This window comes from Equus przewalskii, chromosome 12 (assembly GCF_037783145.1).
Source record: "Equus przewalskii isolate Varuska chromosome 12, EquPr2, whole genome shotgun sequence".
In the NCBI taxonomy this organism is placed as follows: domain Eukaryota; kingdom Metazoa; phylum Chordata; class Mammalia; order Perissodactyla; family Equidae; genus Equus; species Equus przewalskii.
This window is the reverse complement of record NC_091842.1, coordinates 21422659-21441836: the sequence shown is the minus strand read 5'-3', so window position 1 is coordinate 21441836 and position 19178 is coordinate 21422659. Positions and strand designations below refer to the sequence as shown.

Sequence of the window (19178 nt, the reverse complement as noted above, 5' to 3'; positions counted from 1 at the left end):
GAGTAGGGAGGGTGGGGAGGCTCGGTGGAGTGGGAGGACTGCAGTTTCAGACACGCTCTCGGGGAAGTCCTCATTGACTGACAGTTGAGCAAAGGCTCGAGGAAGTGGGGAGCCGCACAGCTCTCTGGGGGAGGAGGCCCTGAGCAAGAGGCTGCCTGGAGCATGGGGGGATGGCGGGGGCCCGGCGTGGAGGCAGGGAGCGGGAGGAGGAGGGAGACAAAGTCAGCGAAGCAACAGGGCGGCCACGTTACCTTGGTGGTGGTCCTTGCGGGTTTGAGCAGAGGATCCGCCTGGTGGTAAGCGCGAGGGTGGAAGCTGGGAGACCAGGGCTGAGGTGCCACCGTGAGCCAGGTGGCTTGGAGAGGCAGAGATGAGAGGACTGGCTTCCGGATCCATCTGAAAGGTAGACTTGAAAACACTAGAACTGAGGTGGGAGAGAGATGTCGAGGGGGACTCCGAGATTTCTGACCTGAGCCACTGGCAAGGATGCGGCGTCATTTCTGAGACGCAAAGGAGCCTGTGTTTTGGGGGCCAGGGAATCAGGAGTTAGTTGTGGACATGAGGTGAGTTTAAGATATTTATTAAATATCTAAGACTCTTCTTGGTATAGTGGGCCCTTTATCCAGGAACAGATGCAAATGGATGTCGGCGGTGACAGTGACCGGCCGCGCTGAGGGCCCAGGTGGTTCAGAGCTAACGTGGCTCTCAGATAATTTGGCAAACCCAGTGTCCACCCTGGCGGGTTCCAGTCCCGGCTCTGCCACAACAGCTGGAAGAAGGACCCCAGCCTCTCATCCAGCCCTTCAGTGCTGCCCCCACAGGAAGCCCGAGGACAGGGGCACCTGGGTGACAAGACCATGGGAATGAGCCTCCTGAGCGCAGAGCAGGATGGGGAATAGGAGCGGGCAAGTGAAGAACATGCCTTGCCCACCGCACCTCGCGGGGCGGACCCCGGGGGCCGGGGGGAGCATGCCTTAGACTGCCACGCATTTTCCCTTCCATTTGGCCACGGGCAGGTTAAAATGAGTTTGCCTCTGATGAACGTGCCTTTAGTCTGTCCCTGCTGATGGACCCTGCACCCCAGGCTACTTCTTCAGCTTCGAGAATCACTCCATTGCTGGCTGGGAAGCTCCAGGAGCCACAGTTGTGGCTGCAGCTCTATGAGGGCTGGCACACGCCTGGGCCTGGGACTGTGGTTTCCTGGTTTTGCGGTGGGCCCCTTGGTCCTGTCTGGGCTGGTCTCCGACGTGCCCTGGGGGCACGTGTCCCTCTTGCTTGTCGGGTTCCGGCTGCTCAGAGTGTTCCTGTGTCTCCCCAGGGAGCGTTAAGGTCCTGCATCTCACCGCCTGCTTCTCCGACTACATCAGCGCCTCCACCTGTGAGTGGAAGATGGACCGTCCCACCAACTGCAGTGCCCAGCTCCGTCTGTCCTACCAGCTGAACGACGAGTTCTCTGAGTAAGCCTGTGCGGAGCTGGGCATCTGGGGAAGCTGCCCTGAGGCTGGGCCCTGGAGTTCGCCTGGGCTGGGCGGCCCCGGAGGGTGTGATGCTGCAGCAGTCACTGCAGCTCCCTGGGCTCCGTGTCGGGGGCGAGGTGCCCGAGGGCGCTGCATGTGTGAGAGACAGTGAGCACATCACACTGCTCCGAGCACACTGTCCCCAAGGCGTGTGGCATGTGGGTAGGGGTAGAATTCTGTACTAGACCGGCGGTTCTCAGACTTTTTGGTCTCAGGACTCTTTGGTATACTTAAAGTTAGTGTGGACCCCAAAAGCTTTTGTCTGGGTAGCTTCTATCAATATTTACCCTCTTAGAAATTAAAACAGAAATTTTAAATAATGTCTTAGTATTATGAAAATAGTTTGACCTAGTGGCCCCCTAGACCACACGTTGAGAGCTGTCAGACTAGACCATTGTTTGGGGGTACAGGCTTAGCAGTGGAGCTCACTGTGATGGTCGGTGGACCATGGAACATGGGTTACTTTGTTCCAGGTGGTTCCCTGGGATAATCCGTGATATGCAAGGTACTGTTACAGGTGGTGATCCTGGGCACAAATCCAGAGACACAAGGGAACACAGTCACAGGGGCATCCTGGGGTGCACAGCACACCAGAGCATAGGGTGCACTGACACAGGTGGTATTCCGGGATGCAGTAGGGTGGATGGCCTGTGCTTCTGTGTGTGCTACGTTGGCCCAGACCAGAGATCCACAAACTGTGGCCCTTGGGCCACATCCGGCCCACTGCCTGCTTTTGTAAATAAAGTTTTATTGGCACACTGCCGTGCCCATTCGTTTATGTATTGTCTATGGTTGGCTGCTTTTGTGCTACATCAGAAGAGTTATGTAGGTATGTAGTATGGCCCTCAAAACCCAAAACATGTACTATCTGTCCCTTCACAGAAGACGTTTGCCAGCCCTAGCCTAGCGCATGAGACGTGGGGTTGACTGTTTCTGGTGGCACATTAGGATGATGCTATGCTGCACAGAGCGTGTGCCTATAGGCAGCAGGCAGGTCGTGCCACAGTTTGCTGTCCACTGGGATAGGCTGTGCTACCCAGAGGCATGCTGGGACACACACGTACATCGTCACCAACTCTTGAATGCCTCAGCTTCTTCCCTTTCACTGGCTTTCGGGGACCAGCCAAGTCCTGGGACCATGGCTGCAGCCAGGGGCGTGTCCAAGGCCATGGTGGGTGTGGAAGGGGCTGTGGCCAGCAGGGAAGTCCTAGTCCGCTGTCCCCAGCACACCCTGGACACTCTGCTCCCAAGCCTCCAGATCTGATCCTCTAAGGCAGAGTGACCTGGAAGATGGAAGAGCATGTGGTTCCTTGAGGTGGGTCCCAGGGACACCCGTGGGTCACCTGACCAGCCTAACGCAGCACCTGTGTCTACAGCAACCTCACGTGTATCCCCGAGAACAGAGAAGATGAAGTGTGCGTGTGCCGTATGCTGATGGACAACATCGTCAGCGAGGACGTCTATGAGCTGGACCTGTGGGCTGGGAACCAACTGCTGTGGAACAGCTCCTTCAAGCCCAGCCGGCACGGTGAGCGGGGCGGGCAGGGCCGGTGTGCCCGCAGCCAGCTGGCTCTGGGACAGGGGCGGGCTCCATTCGGGGTTGGGGGCTCCAAGCAGCCTTCTGCCTTTTCCCAAACCTGATGGGGTTCTTGCTCCCTTCTGGGGCTCAGTCCGCCTGTCTTTGAAATGGGTCCGTGCTCAGCAGTGTATCAGGCCCCCTTCAGTTCAGATATTTCAGCCCCCTGAATTTAAGTGCCCAGACTGGGATGTCGAGATGAGCGTGTTCGATGGAAGGCATGCTGCTGCAGATCCAAAACTGAGCTGGGAACTCTCTTCTGCCCTCTGTCAACTGGTCAGCTGCTGCATCTTCAGACAGTCTGGACCATGGAAGGCTGACCTTATCCTGGTACCCAGAGCCCCACAGGAATTCCCCATGAACTTGCTGAAGTTTAGTGACAAGAGTTTAAAACACTGTTTATTGCTGTGTGACCTTGAACAAGTCACAGTACTTCTCTGAGCCTCAGTTTCCAGAAGAGTTACTATTCTCATTTTGCAAGTGAATAAAGTGTAGTACAGAAAAGGCAAGTAACCTGCCTAAGGTCACACAGCTCCTAAGCAGCAGATGCAGTGTTCTCACAGAGCTCACAGTCTTTGCCACTCCATCAGCAGTTCCTGAAGGGCCTGCTCATCCCGCTGGTGGTCAGTGGGTTATCTAAAGCAACCCATGAATGAACCCGTGAATTAAAATAATTTCTACATGTGTATGTTGACTTAATGTGCATTATATCCCTGTGTCCTATGGATATGATTGCCTAAAAAGAGACAAAGTTGCTGGAATTCAACTTGGCACTTTAGTGGTTACTCACCACCTTCCTCCAGGGAACGCAAAATGCAGAAGCCAAAGGAACCCGAACTCTGGCTGCTTCTCCTTTGGCCTCACACTTGAGGCCCTATCTCTGTGCTATGTCATTATTTACTAGGGGCTTTTCTTTATTTAGATTCATTAGAATCAGTATGGTGATTGTAACTCTCTTGTTCTGCTCTGAATCTCTGTGGCACCCATAAATGTACTACAGAGCTCTTGTTGACTGTCTCAGGGGCCTGGGGTCTGCGGGCCTGGTGGGCCTCCTCCAGCAGCCCGGACGAGCCCCTCACCAGGCACCACTTCTCTGCAGTGAAACCCAGGGCCCCTCAAAACCTCACGGTTCACGCCATCTCCCACACGTGGCTGCTGACGTGGAGCAACCCGTACCCTTTGAAGAATCACCTGTGGTCTGAGCTTACCTACCTGGTCAACATCTCCAAGGAGGACGACCCCACGGACGTGAGTGGGTGCTGCATGGGGTTTCCCCAGCCTTGCCTGGGACTCGGCTGAGCAGAGGTTCAGCCCTGGGCCAGACAGCAAACCTAGGGTCCTAGAGCCCCTATCCCGGCTCTGTGCGGGGCCACTGCCTCCCCACCCTCCGCCCTGAGTCCCAGTGTGCAGAGAAGGGAAGCTATTTCCGGGCCCTGCCCCTCATCTGAAAGGAAGGCTGGGCCCCTCTGTGTTTCCCTGAGACTTGAGGTGGTACCTTGATCACCCCCTTAAGTTGCCGAGTCCCAGAGTGAGACAGTGCCTCCAGGTGGGCTCCCCCCAACCCTGCCTCGCCAGGAGAGGTGTCTCAGCTGAGCTGGTGAGTTTACTAACCCTGAGTGATTTTTAACAGAGAGAAGGGGCTGCAGGCTCAGAGCCTGCCCCAGGAAACAAATTCAACCATAATGTAATGTCCTTGCTTGGTTCTTGGTTCTCGTTGCATTTACTTTTTTTTTTCCCGCTGAGGAAGATTGTCCCTGAACTAACATCTGTGCCAGTCTTCCTCTATTTTCTATGTGGGACACCACCACAGCATGGCTGAGTAATGTAGGTCCGTGCCTGGGATCTGAACCTGCAAACCGAGGCCACCGACACGGAACGCACGAAACTTTAACCACTAGGCCGTGGGGCCAGTCCTCTCAGTGTATTTACTTTCATGTGATGCTCGAGGCCCCTACTACTTGCTTTCCAATCATTGACACTGATTTCCAGTCAGTGCAGTGGGCTCCTTGTTAAATGAACATATCAATGTATTAAAAGGGAGCGCTGATTGACAGCAAGCTCTCATGTACCCCGTAGCAGGGCCGTCTACTGTGGGTGGCTCGGTCCCCTCTGTTTTAGTCACAGATGGGGATGGAGGTCATTTCCTGCCACCCATGTTCTCCCCTCAGACTTTCCCATTGGGGGGACCTCAGAAAACCATGGTCCCCGTGTCCCACAGAGCTGGGTTCCAGTATCTGCCCTGCCACTTACCCGCTGTGTGGCCTTGAGCATGTCACTTAACCTCCCTGTGCCTCACTTTCCTCTGCTGTAACACGGGGATAACGAGTAGCTACCCCACAGGGCTATTGAGGGCACACAATGTGTGACACCGACACGCTCCACTGCCTGGCACAGAGGACGTCGTAAATGTCCTTTCTCCTGAAGGCCACAAGCCTTGGAAACCCCGTCTGCCTCGCCCTGGTGCCCTGGGCTGTAGCTCACTCGCTCCTCAGAATTGTTGAGGGCCTGCTCTGAGCTGTGCTGGGTGCTGGTGCCAGGCTGCCTGGCCTCGACCGCTGGGGAGCAGGCCCAGACGTGTCAGCCTCTGCTGCTGCCTGCGCCCCTCCTGGCCTCCCAGGGAGCTGGTGGGTGTTGATTTATATCTCTCGGGGGTGGTTCCCTGGGCCCTGGGCTGGGACGTGGGGTTCGGGGTGGGAATGGGGCGTCCAGGCTGGCACAGCGGCACCTTGGGGCAGTGGGGCGAGCGGGGTTGCTCAGATGCCCAGGAAGAGAGGCAGGTTCCGCTCTGTCAGTGAATCTCCCTCCGCGCACGGCTGTGCAAGGCCGCGTTCAGGGGCTCGGCTGCAGGGAAGAGAAGGGCGCGACCTGTAGGGGCCAGAAAAGTGGCGAGTGTTTGCTTGTCATGGCTGGATCCAGGTTGCAGGGATCTCTCCCTCTCTTGTCCCTGCTTTATTCTGTGTCGGCTTCATTTTGAGGCAGGCTATTCCCTCATGTAGTGGCCGATATGCCCACTGGCCGCTCCAGGCCTCCATCCCAAAGCCACGGAGGGAAACGTTTTCTTTCCGGGTATTCCCAGTAGGAGCCCTGGGGCCGATTCTCAGTTGCCTGGCTTGGATCAGGAGCCCATCTCTGAACCTGTCGCAGGCTGTGGGCAGCAGAGAGGGTCCTGGCACAGTGCTCTGATTGGCACCTCCAGAGCAGCAGGTGGGATCAGCTCCAACCCAAACCAGACGGGCTGAGAATGTGTTGGTGGGGGGGGTCCCCAAAGGGGCCTCTGGGGAAGAGGAAACAGACGGCTGGCCGGAGCGCAGCTGGGTTTAGGACCTGGCTCTGGACTCCAGCCAGCGGAGAGAATTGGTCGGTGTGCCCTGGCTAGGGCTCAGTGGTTGTGTGGGTGCTCAGGCCTGGCCCAGGCCTCAGAATTCCAGGCCCAGCTTCTCTTGTTGGTGAGGCAGAGGCCACTGAGACCCCCTCCCTCATCTCTCCCTTCTCAAGGACGGAGCTGGGCCTAAATTGCCCTCGTTAGTCATTGGCCAGAGCTGGTCACGTGCTCCTGTCTGACCAATCACAGGCTAAGGAATGGGGTGGCCATGATTGGTTTAGACCAAGGAGGATTAATCCTGGAGCTGGAGACAGAGGCTTACCTGCCCTGAGCTTTGAGTACCTGACCCCAGTGGCGCAGGTGCTGGGCGGTGTCTGGCCGTGTTTGCTCTAGTGTTGCAGACATCAGCTGTGGCTCAGACTGGGTGAGATCAATTCCAAAAAAAGGTATTAGAAACTTGCTGTGGGATCTAGGGGATGGAGCTACTCATTGTCCTGGATGATTTTCAGACAAGGTTCTGTAATGGAGGTGGAGTTTTGGCCTGGGCATTGAAGGATGTACAGGAGTTTTCTAGAGAGGGAAGGGTAGGCCAGGCAGAGGGAACTAGATAAGCAAAGCCTTGGGGGTGTGAAAATTCCTGGCATATCTGAGGATTATGGGGATGTGGGAGTGTGTGCAGTAATGAAGCAGAAAATGAGGCCATCAGGCGAGAAGTTCAGGGTCATGAATGCTGTGCTCATGGTTATAACAGTTACCATTTCTGGTGTGCCTCCTGTGTACCAGGCACAGCATGTGTTATCACCAGTGGTTGTGAAAGCCCTGCGGGTGGGAAGGTGTTCATCTCTCCATTTTGGTGATAAGGAAGCCGAGGGTTGGAGGGGAGGAATGGCTCGCCCAGGGCCCCAAAGCTGGAAATGGCAGAGCTGGGATCTGAACACAGGATCTGAACTCCAGAGCCTGTGCTGTTTCCTCCCCCCGGACACCTGGCCTTTCTGTTAAAAAACAAACAAACCGCAAGTAGTTCCTGGCAAACTCTGACTCTGCTTTTTCTTAGTAAAACATTTCCCAATCCCCTACTCCACTCCAGGATGTATGACTCGTTGGCGACCCAGATCCAGCCGTTGCTTCCTGCTTACTCATATCTGGAAAGAAAGGAAGACAGGAAGGCCCTCCCGCAGTGCCCACCCCAGCCTCAGCCCCGCGGGAAGCTCCAGCTGCCCCCCAGCTTCTCCAGCAAACTGTTGGGACTTCGCTTCCTCATTGTACAAAACTTCCCCTCCGCTCACTTGACACCAGACCGTTTCCCCAAACAAGCATCTGACCCACAGCAGAAGCAGAGCTGACAGGAGCTGGGAAGGGTCTGCAGGGGCCCGAGGAGGAGAGAGGGCTGCAAAGGAACCTGCCCTGCAGGGACAGGAGCCCAGGCAGAGGATTCGGGCCAGTCACTTGCTGTCAGAATCGATCTTAAGCAGATTTTACTTCATTTCTTATTTTTTAAAGTTTTTTTTTTAAATAAAAGTAATACTTACATGAAGTGAAAATTCAAATGTTACGAAAGGACTTAGAATGGAAATATGTTTCTCCCTCACCCGCAACATCCAGTCTCTCTTCCCAGATGTTGACCACTGCTCCCGTCTCTTGCCGGGAGGGAAAGGAAGGCCAGGCTGGAGCAGGTGGAGGGCTTGGAGGCATGCGTGTCCTTCCAGAGAGTTCATGCCTTTACAAGCAAACGCGTCTGTGTTGATGCGTCGCTGCGTTACCTTTCTATTGCTGCATAATAATATTACCACAAACGTGGCTGCTTTAAGAGGCACGCGTTTATTGTCCCACAGTTTCTGGGGGTCAGGAGTCTGGGCACGGTTTAGGTGGGCCCTCTACTTAGAGTCTCACAAGGCTGCCATCCAGGAGTCGGCCAGGGCTGCAGTCTCATGTGAGGCTCGGTTGGGGAAGGGTCACAGTCAAGCTCCTGTGAGCATTCGGTTTCTTGTGGACTGTTGGACTGAGAGCCTCAGGTCCTCGCTGGCCGTTGGCAGGAGGCCGCCCTCAGTTCCTTCCTCCTCAAGGCCAGCAAGGGTGGGAGAGTCTCCCAGCAAGTTGGAATTACAGTCTTACCTGATGTCATCACATGCACGTAGTCCCTACGCACCCGTCCCCTTTGCCATATGCCATCGGTTAGGAACAAGTCGCAGGGCCCGCCCACACTCAAGAAGAGGGGGTCAAAGAAGGTGGGGTCACGGGGCCCATCTCAGAGTCTGTCTGCCACCATGTCTATGCCTTCTCTCTCTCTTATTTTTTAAAATAAAAGGCAGCAGACAACACATACTAATCTTCTTCCTGCCTTCTCCCCCTCACAGCAGGCCCTGGGAGCCCCCTCCCGTCAGGGCTAGGCTGGTGGGGCCGAGACTCTAGGCCACTGAGTTCGGGCTTGACTGTGGAGGCTGCAGAGACCCAGGAAGGATAGAGAGGGACGTGGTGACCCTATTTGTGCTTCAGAAAGGACGCTCGTGCTCCCTGCATGCCAGGCCCCCTAAGTGCTTACCTATATCAGCCCATTTAATCCTCACGAGCACTCTGGGAGGTAGACACTCTTCTTATTGCCATTTTGTAGAAGAGGACATCGAGGTGCAAAAAGGTGTCACTTACCTAAGGTCACACAGCCAGAAAGCGACAGTCGGGACTCCTACTTCATTTTACAAATGAGAAAAACAAAATCCAGGAGGGTCGAGCAGCTTGCTCAAGTCATGTCACATGGCTAATCAGTGGGGGAGCCAGGGTGAAGTCTGATCCCCTGACCCATCTTGCTCGACTGGTCACAGTTGTGGGGGTGGCACCGTAGGCCTGAGCTGAATGAATACCCACGTACGCAGGCTGGTGGCTCTTAAACACTGCGGGGTCAGCTCAGGATAGCAGCCAGGGCAGGAGCTGGTACTGCCTCCTTCAGAGCTGGTGCACTGATGCCTCCCTTTCCTCTCCCAGTTCAAAATCTACAACGTGACCTACATGGACCCCACCCTCCGCGTCACAGCCAGCACCCTGAAGTCCAGGGCTACGTACAGCGCACGGGTGAAGGCCAGGGCTCAGAACTACAACAGCACCTGGAGTGAGTGGAGCCCCAGCACCACGTGGCATAACTGTGAGTATCTGTCGGTTCGACACTCTCCTCCCCATTTTTACTCTGGCCAGACACTTCCCCAGGCTGAGCATCTGGCTTTCCATCTCATAGGATGCCTCTGACTGCAAGTAGCAGAATTACCAGCTGACGTGATGTACTGGTCAGGGAAGGTAGGCTAGGCTGCAGGAACAAATAAGCCCACAAGTTCCCTGGCTTAGTGCTGTGGGAGTGTATTTCTTGCTCACGTGATGGTCCAGCGTGAATGTTGGTGGTTTGAGTGGTTTCCTCTGTCTGCAGTCTTGGGCGCTGGGGCTCTGTCCATCACGTGGCTCCATTTTTTTGTATCGTGGACCCTCTTTGGCAGTCTGGTGAAGCCTGTGGACCCCTATCTCAAAATACTATTCTTAAACACATAAAATAAAATACATAGGATTACAAGGGAAACTAATTTTATTGAAATGCGGTTATAAAAATGTTTTTAAATATATTTGTTATTTCTTAACACTAGAAACAAGATCTAGTGGTAGCTGTCATAAATGCTGTCATTTTAAAGTAGATGCGCACACTCGCTCTCTCGTGATACTGCAGCTGTAATGTGATATGAGGACAGCTGTGATTTCTGTTGGGGGCTGAGGGACTGATGCTATTACTCCCTTCATTCCTAATGGGAGAAAATGCTGGGTGTCAGAGATTAGTGAAAATAAAGATGTTATTTCTTTCCCGTCCAATTTCCCAGCCCCCTGAACTCTATCTGCAGCCTTGCTGGAAGTCTGTGGACCCGGAGTTAAGTTTTCTGCTCTGGGCACTGCCATCATCTGCATCCAGGCAGCAGAAGGGGGAAGGAGAGCAGGGAGACCAAACCTGCTTCTTAAAAGCCTCAGCCCAGAAGTGACGCACGTCACTTCCTCTCAGGTTCTGTTGGTGAAATTGGTCACGTGGCTACATGTAGCTGCAAGGGATTCTGGGAAATGTAGTCCCTCACTTGGTAGCTGCACCCACCCCCCCCAGTAACTCTTTACAGATCTATCACACATGGCTTTTGCAATAAAAATATTGTTATGTCACATAAAATGAAGTCTTACAAGTGGACATTCCCAGGTTTATGTAGCAGCTGAGTGATGTCACCCAGAGGCTTGTCTTTTTGCCTCTGTCACCTTTAGCACGGTGGCATTTTATGCTTAGACTTGTCACCTCCTGGTCCCACGTTGGCTGCTGCACACACCCTCTTGCCCTAGGGCCTAAAGGAAATGAAAGACTCCCACAAGGGGGTGCACCTCTTGCATCTTTCTCTTTTATCAGGAAGTAAAAATCTTTCCGGAAGTTTCCCTAGCAGACTTCCCCTTGCATCTCATTGGCCAGGACTGTCCCATGGCCTCTCCTAACCGCGAGGGAAGCTGGGAACTCGAATGTCTGGAGAGGGGAATAGGATAATCCTGTGTGTCCCAAATCTCGGCGTGGGCATCTTGCTGCCTGCCAAGAAGAAGAGGCAATGGCTGGGTGGGGCGGCTGCCCAGTTGTCATCTGAACAGTGGGGAGGAGGTGGGGCTGTTGCGAGCAGTCAGTGGGAGAAGGACTCTTCTGAGTGCTGGGCACGGTGGTGGTTGGCAGTGACCCTGACCCGCCACACGTGTCTCTCAACATTGCTCTTTTGTCCCGTGGATATCTCTTGACCCGTCTGTCCCCCATCTGGGCTGGGAGCCCACAGGTGGGATCTACGCTGTGTCTGTATCTCCAGTGCCCAGCACAGGGCCAGGTGCACAGCACAGCGAGTGCTGGGGAGCGTTTTGTCCAACTGATGTGGTTCAACCTTTGACCCAGGGAAGGGAAGGGAAATGGCCTGCATGGAACAGATATGGTGTGCTAGACATGCACTCGGTTCCAAGTATTTACTGATCTTCTACTGTGTGCCTGGGCCTGTGCCAGACACTGGGGAATCAGCAGTGACCCAGACGAAAACCCCTCCTCCAACCTTCCAGGGCAGGAGACAGAAAGTAAAACAAGTAAACAAAAAAATCAGCGAGTTCGAGATCCAGCTGACAGTAAGTGTAGAGAGGAAATGAAGCAGGGTCAGGGGGTGGAGTGATGGGAGGGGCAGCAGGAGACGGGGCATGGGGAACACTTCTTGGAGCAGGTGACAGGGAGGCGAATGAGGAGAAGGAGCCAGCTGTGCGAAGGTGAGAACAGCAGATGCTTGCAGATGCACAGGCACTGTTCTGGGTGCGGTATCTGTTAGATCACGTCATCCTCACTGCAACCCTAGGAGATAACCCCGCTGTACAGAGAGGGTGAGGGACTCGTCCTGGGTCACTAGCAAGGATATGACAGTCAGGCTTTGAACTCAGATAGTCCAGCTCCAAGGTCACTGCGCTTGACCTCTATGCTTCAGGAAAGAGGGAGAAGCAAGTTCCAGATCCTGAGGTGGCACCAACTTTGGGAGAACAGGGGACAACAAGGCCAGTGTGGCGAGGGCTCCGTGTGCAAGAAGCAGATTAAGAGGGGGTGAGGCAAGACCATGCAGGGTCTCGGAAGACACTCCCCTGAGGCCTCGGTCCCCAGCTCTGGGAATTGGAGCCCAGGCTGTACCCAGTGCAGCGCAGGCTCACGGCTCCCTCCACTTGCAGACTACGAGCAGCCCTTGGAGCAGCGCCTCCCGCTTGGTGTCAGCATCTCCTGCGTTGTCATCCTGGCCATCTGCCTGTCCTGCTATTTCAGCATCATCAAGTGAGTCCTTGGTTCGGCACGGGATGCCCCCGAGCTAGCCCTTCTTGCGTGCGGAGTGGGCGGGGGATCTCCCTCTGCTCTGTCAGCTTGCGGTCCTTTTGTTCAGCAAGAAATATGTATTGAGCAGCTGCTGCACACAAGGCACTGAGGCAACAGCTGAGAACAAGACTGACCAGGACCCCGTGCTCCTCACGGGGAGACAGAGATGCCAGGTCAACAAATAACACGACTGTTTTCCATGCTGATCCAGGCGCTCAAGGAGATATACCAGGGCAAAGGGGAGCTGTGTTCCGGGGGGCTAATTTGGTTCGAGAGTCCAGGCAGACTCCTCTGAGGAGGTGATATTTGAGCTGTGACCTCCCTAAGAGGATGAGCTGGCCAGGGGAAGGACTGGGAAAGGACCTTCCTTTAGTGGAAGGGAGATGGATCACCTTGGGTGTGCGGGGTACGGTCCAGACACTTGGGGGCATGTGGCTGTAGACAGAGGAATTCTAGACTCCTGCCCTGATGGAGTCAGGAGTCCTGGGTTCGGATCCTGGCCTTGGAGCTCAGCAGCTGTGTGACTGACAAGCTGCTGGGCCTCTGTCAGCCTCGGCACCCTCCTTTGCAGGCTGAGAGTAACAGGGAGAACATATTTCGTCAGTCCTGAGAGTCCTGAGAGTCCTGGATCACAGTGGGTGGGGGTAGAAGGAGCCTTGTTTCCAGTGAGTTCGAGCTCTTGGATCATGGGACCTCAGAGCCTCAGACCTCCTGACTGCAATGGGACTAGCTCCGCATGTGAGGATTAGCAATGGCTGAGGACTGACGTGGGTGAGGCTCCCGCCTTGGCAGGGCACACAGTAGGTGTGGGGGAATGCGAGTTGCCCTCTTGCATCTTGTCACCGATGCCTCTGAGCGACCCTTCTCTGAGCCTCAGTTTCCCCCTCGTCTGTCCATCCTTCTTGCTGTTCCTTGAACGCACCAAGCAGGTTCTTCTCTCCAAGCCTTTGCTCTTGCTGTGCCCCTGCCTGAAAAGCCCTTTCCCCAGGCATTGCGTGGCTCCTCCTCCACCTTCAGTTGCCATTCAGAAGTCACCTCCTCCAAGAGGCTTTCCTGGATCACATTCTCCATTCCTCTCTTTTCCCCTAACCTTCTTTATTTTTGCTCATGACTCTTATTGCCGTGAATGAGTGATGTCATATAACCGTTTCTGTATCTGCTGTCCGTCTCTCTCTCCTAGAAGGTCAGGTCTGCGAGGGCAGGGGTTTTTGTCTGTCTCTTCACTGTTGTGTCCCCGAGGCCTGGCACAGTGAATGGTCCATCGTAGGTGCTCAGTAGATGCGTGCTGACTGAGTGGAGTGGGTGGAGGCCCCTCCAGGGGTGACCCGAGAGCCTTCTCTCCCAGTGCTGACACTCTGTGGCTCCAGGCAGAGCCAGGCAGAGAGAAGGAAGCGGTTTCCTCCTGGGTTCCGTCAGCCTCTCAGTCCATCCTGGGCCCCTCCCTGGCACTGTCCCCTCGGCTGCCCCAGAGAGGGGGTTGTTGATGGGGAAACGCAGTATTCTCTCTGCAGCTTGAGCCTCTCCTGATTCCCTGGGCCTTGTTCCCACTGAGGACAGAGGTGGCCATGGTAGGGGCTCCTTTCTGGGCAGCTGGAGTGCAACCCTGAGTCTTCTGCCTGCTGGCCATCACCTGCCCTCTCTGAGCCTCTGTCTCCTCATCTGTAGGATGGGGTGAGAATGAGACATCCAGAGACCAATCGACATAGTCCCTGACCCCTGATAAGTGTTGGCGACCATGATCATTTTTATGGGAGGAGCATCAACTGGCCAATGATTGGAGACCAACCCCTTTTCCTTTTCTTTTTCAGGATTAAGAAAGAATGGTGGGACCAGATTCCCAACCCAGCGCACAGCCCCCTCGTGGCTATCGTCCTCCAGGATTCTCAGGTAGGAGAGCAGCTTGGTTAGGGTGCTTGGGAATGCACGTTTCAGGAAACACGATTCAGAACGTCTAGGAGGTTCAGGACGTTTCTGGCATTTGAAAGCGCACCTGAGGGGTCAGGAGGGTTTCAGGGCGGTTGACTCAGCAGCTTAATGTCGTCACAAGGCGCCTGGAGGCCTCCCCTCTTCCACTTCCGTGGCTATTCTCTCAGCCTGGGGCTCCTCTGGGGCTGGCGTCTTGGTTTTTTCCCTCCCTTGGGGGGAGTTGACCCCTCAGGTCATCTCCGTCTCATCTCGTAGAGGGGTGCCTGGACCAGGACGGGAGGCCAACAGAAGAGGGAGAGGGCCAGACTTCCTGTGTCTTCTTCTTGAGAGCAGGAAACTGCCCCGAAGCACCAGCCAACCTCGCCTCACTCTCGTTGGCCTCAATTGCGTCACATGCCTTATCTGACCTGGAAGGCGTGGCAATACCTTGAGAACAGCCAAGTGGCCACCCCTGAGCTAGGGCTGGCCGTGCGGGGTTTGCCAGAGTAGGACCAGAGCTCTCTAGGAACGAGGGAAGGGGAAACAGGCCCTGTCCGGAACAGACGGGCCGAGTGTCCTCCATTCTCCAGAGACCCTGTGGCAGGCTGGAGTCTGGTGGTGCTGGCTTTGAACCCTGGCTCTGCCACTTGCCTCCAGTGTGGTCTGGAACACTTGCTTCGCTTCTCTCAGCCTCAGTTTCCCGTGTGGGTTAAAGGAGTGTTTACCCAGCAGGGCTGACGCTGGGATTCATTGAGACAGCACGCGTGAGGTGTATGTCACAGGGTCCTGCTCGTAGCAAACGCTGTGTATGCATCAGTTAGCTTTGCTGTGTGACAAATCACCCTGAAATTTAGAGAGTTAAGACAGTGACTCTTTATTTAGCTCTTGCTTTGCAGGTCGGTAGACTGGGCTCAGTGCAGTGGTGGGTGGAGGGGTCCTGGCCTGGGCCAGGCAGACCTTGGCTGGGCCTGTCCCCAGGGGCCTCACTCACAGGTCTGGCAGTTAGCTGACTCTCACCTGGGGCAGTGGAGGTGTCTGTCATCCTCAAGCCGGCTGGCCCAGTTGGCACAGTGTCACTTCTACCACGTTCTGTTGCTCAAAGCAAGTCACACAGCCAGGCCAGACTGAAGGGGTGGCAGGAGCGTCAGAGTACTATGGTCATTTCTGCCGTCAGCCACAACAAGCTAGTACTTGGGCAGTCTCATTCGTTTCCGCGACACTGAGGCCCAGAGAGCTGAAGTGGCCTGATTGGACCTCAGACCTGGTAATGTCAAGGCTTACAGTCTTTCTGTAGCAAACACTTCCCGAGTGTTGCTGTGCGCCAGGCTGCGCTGGAAGGCCGTTCCACTGTTACATTGGCTGTCTCTGTGTTTTAGGTGTCACTGTGGGGGAAGCAGTCCCGAGGCCAGGAGCCAGCCAAGTGCCCGTACGTACATGAACTTAGGTCATAGCCTACGTGGGTTTGGGAGGTGATGGAGCTGGAGCCGCGGGCCCCATCCTGAGAGTGGAGTCACTCACCCACCTCCATGGCTGCCTTCTCATTCTTGGTGTTCTACACTTGTCCTGTGACACTGGGCTTTGACGGGTGGCCAGAGGATGGGTGGTCTGGGTAGATGGGCTGCTGGCTGAGCCCCCTGCATTTCACTCGGGGGTCAGGCATAAGCTGAACCCCCTTGGGAGTTCCCAATGTAGTAGTAAAGATAGACTGATAGATTGTTGGCTGTAAAGTCAGGACGCACATCTGCAATAGATAGACATCAGTCCAGGGTGATTTCAAGCTGGGCTTTGAAGGACGAATAGGAGTTGTTTAAGTGGAGAAACTGAACCCTGACCAAACTTTTCCTTGCTTTTGCAGACGCTGGAAGACTTGTCTTACCAAGCTCCTGCCCTGTTTACTGGAGCATGGCCTGCAAAAGGAGGAGGATTCCTCCAAGACTGTCAGAAATGGGCCTTTCCAGAGTCCTGGAAAATCAGCATGGCACACTGTGGAGGTCAACCACACGATCCTCCGGCCAGAGATCATCAGCGTGGTGCCGTGTGTGGAGCTGTGTGAGGCCCAGGTGGAGAGCGAGGAGGAGGAAGTGGAGGAAGATAGAGGGAGCTTCTGCCCGTCGCCTGAGAGCAGCGGGAGCGGCTTCCAGGAAGGCAGGGAGGGCGTCGCGGCCCGGCTGACAGAGAGCCTGTTCCTGGGCCTCCTCGGGGCTGAGAATGGGGCCTTGGGGGAGTCATGCCTTCTTCCCCCTTTAGGAAGTGCTCACATGCCCTGGGCCAGGATCTCAAGTGCAGGGCCCCAGGAGGCAGCGTCCCAGGGTGAGGAGCAGCCTCTCAACCCAGAGTCAAATCCTCTGGCCACTCTGACCCAGAGCCCAGGCAGCCTGGCTTTCACAGAGGCGCCTGCTGTGGTTGCAGACAACCCCGCCTACCGCAGCTTCAGCAACTCCCTGAGCCAGCCCCGAGGTCCTGGAGAGCTTGACTCAGACCCACAGCTGGCCGAACACCTGGGCCAAGTGGACCCCAGCATCCCCTCCGCCCCCCAGCCCTCTGAACCACCCACTGCACTCCAGCCTGAACCAGAAACCTGGGAGCAGATGCTCCGCCAGAGTGTCCTCCAGCAGGGGGCAGCCCCAGCCCCCGCCTCGGCCCCCACTGGCGGCTACCGGGAGTTTGCGCAGGTGGTGAAGCAGGGTGGCGGGGCGGCGGGCTCCGGCCCTTCTGGAGAGGCTGGGTACAAGGCCTTCTCCAGCCTGCTCGCTGGCAGTGCCGTCTGCCCAGGGCAATCTGGGGTTGAGGCCAGCAGTGGGGAGGGGGGCTACAGGCCCTATGAGAGCCCCGACCCTGGAGCCCCTGCCCCGGTCCCCGTCCCCCTGTTCACCTTTGGACTGGATGTGGAGCCACCTCACAGCCCTCAGAACTCCCTCCTGCCAGGCGGCTCCCCAGAGCTCCCTGGCCCAGAGCCGACGGTGAAGGGAGAGGACCCACGGAAGCCCCTGCTTTCCGCACAGCAGGCCACAGACTCCCTCAGGGACGACCTGGGCAGCGGCATTGTCTACTCGGCCCTCACCTGCCACCTTTGTGGCCACCTGAAGCAGTGTCATGGCCAGGAGGAGCATGGCGAGGCCCACACTGTGGCCAGCCCCTGCTGTGGCTGCTGTTGTGGGGACAGGTCCTCCCCCCCAGTGAGCCCCGTGAGGGCCCTGGACCCCCCGCCAGGTGGGGTTCCCCTGGAGGCGGGCCTCTCTCTTGCCTCCCTGGGATCCTTGGGGCTCTCTGAGGAGCGCAAACCCTCCCTCTTCTTCCAGCCTGCTCCCGGCAATGCTCAGAGCTTGAGCCAGACCCCTCTCACGGTGGCCATGCTCTCCACAGGGCCCACATGCACGAGCGCTTCCTAGGGGCGTGCCCTCTGGTTGCTGCGGTCCACAGGTGAGGACCGGGTCTTCGAAATGCCTCCCCCCACATTTTGGGGCAGCCAGGCTGGCAGACTTCTGAAAGACTCAGAGAACCCTGGTAGGAAGCTGTGAGGTTGTCCAACCTGGGGCTACAGAGACTGGACCCCCTTGCTCCCAGCCGTGGCCCAAGCTGCCCCCATCCCACGGGAGTGGAGCCTGCAGGGCAGCCATGCCCACGGCAGGCACCTGCGGGCATCGGGAGGTCCCTGGGCAGCTGAGCTTGTGAACGAGCCGTTGGCCGCTTCGTTGGTGCACAGCTTCTCCAGCATGCTGTCCCTGTCACGCCTGCCCAAGGCTTGTTTTGTCCACCTAATCTCTCTGTTACCCGAGTCTGACCCAGTCCTGGGTTAGCTGCCGCCATATCACTGGATTGGATGCTGAGCCTAGAAACTGATCAAGCTCATGGGGGAATGACTTAGGAGGCCCCAGGAAATTCAAGGGAAGTCGGGGTCCAGGAGGATAGGATTTGCCTAGAGAGGCCCGTTCCTTCAACAGAGCTTCATCTAGCTGGCACCAGAGGCAGGATTGCACCTGTGGTGGGTGCTTAGCCAAGTCGGGGTCACAGAGAAGGACATGAGAAATTGTGATTAGCCGGTAGTGACAGTTTGCTGTCAGGTCCCCCCACAACTGTAGGCCTGGGCCTCCTCTTAGGCATGGGATCCCCAGAGTGGACCTGCCCAGCTACCCAGGGCCAGTTTGTGCACCCATGGAGAGCGTTGCTGGCAGCCATAGAGACCAGAGGGAGTGGGTCACAGCCCATGACCCAGCCGAATGGGGCATTCCAGACAGCTGACCCGGCACGTTTTGCCTGCACATGGCTCAGACCTTGGGTCGAGTAACGCTTGTTTGTGTGTATCTCAAAGATTATTTTATCTCCTGGTATTTGTGTTTGCTGAGGACGGTGGAATGGGGGGGTCTGGAGTCTTGTATGAATAAAGATTCTTTCTCTCCTTTTTTTCCCCATTTATTAAATAAACACGCTGCCGGGCAGTGTTGTGAACACCTCATCTCTGTTAACTCATGGATACTCCCACCCAGGGAGCCTGGGCCCAAGAGGTTAAGGGACTTTCTGTCTCTATTTGGGTCCTCCCAAGACGGATTCAAGTGCAGTTAGATGATTCGGCAGGTGATCCCAGGAAACCAGGCTTGGGAAGAGGGGAAGTGAGGAGGGGAGGGCGGGAGGCAATAAAGGATGTGCGCAGCGACGCCTCACCCCACTGGGAGCCTCAGGACCATGCACAGCGCATGCCTGGAGGTGCCCCTGCACAGGATGGGGGCGGCGCGAGGGTGCTTGGCCCCCAGCACCTGTCTGTCTGGTGGTGGGCTGCTTCCAGGGCGTTAATTCCCCAGCACTTCCAGCTGCTCCGGGAAATAAGTCCTCAGGCTAGGAGTCGATGTTTGAGCAGCCTTTGGCACATCGATGAGATGCAGACGGCACCGGCAGCAGCTGCTACACTTTGCCAAGGTCACACAGCCAGTTTGTGGCAGGCCTGCAGCTGAACTCAGGAGGTGTGCATTGCCCAGGCTCTCTGCAGGTGAG

The 19178-nt window shown here is 56.0% G+C and overlaps 1 protein-coding gene across 8 annotated transcripts in view; it reads left to right on the top strand.

Moving 5' to 3' along the window:
• IL4R (interleukin 4 receptor) overlaps positions 1 to 18645 on the top strand; it is a 38247-nt gene extending 19602 nt beyond the window's left edge. For 7 of the 8 annotated variants that reach the window (XM_070566525.1, XM_070566522.1, XM_008528413.2 and 4 more), the window contains 8 exons: positions 1319 to 1457; positions 2894 to 3045; positions 4193 to 4341; positions 9392 to 9548; positions 12149 to 12248; positions 14096 to 14174; positions 15569 to 15618; positions 16048 to 18645. In XM_070566525.1, coding sequence (XP_070422626.1) covers positions 1319 to 1457; positions 2894 to 3045; positions 4193 to 4341; positions 9392 to 9548; positions 12149 to 12248; positions 14096 to 14174; positions 15569 to 15618; positions 16048 to 17581 — 2360 coding nt within the window. In that variant the 3' untranslated portion in view covers positions 17582 to 18645. Of the gene's footprint in view, positions 1 to 1318; positions 1458 to 1990; positions 2023 to 2893; positions 3046 to 4192; positions 4342 to 9391; positions 9549 to 12148; positions 12249 to 14095; positions 14175 to 15568; positions 15619 to 16047 lie in introns of those variants that run through there. The other variant, XM_070566526.1, reaches the window with a different exon arrangement.
• The last annotated feature ends 533 nt before the right edge of the window (positions 18646 to 19178 follow it).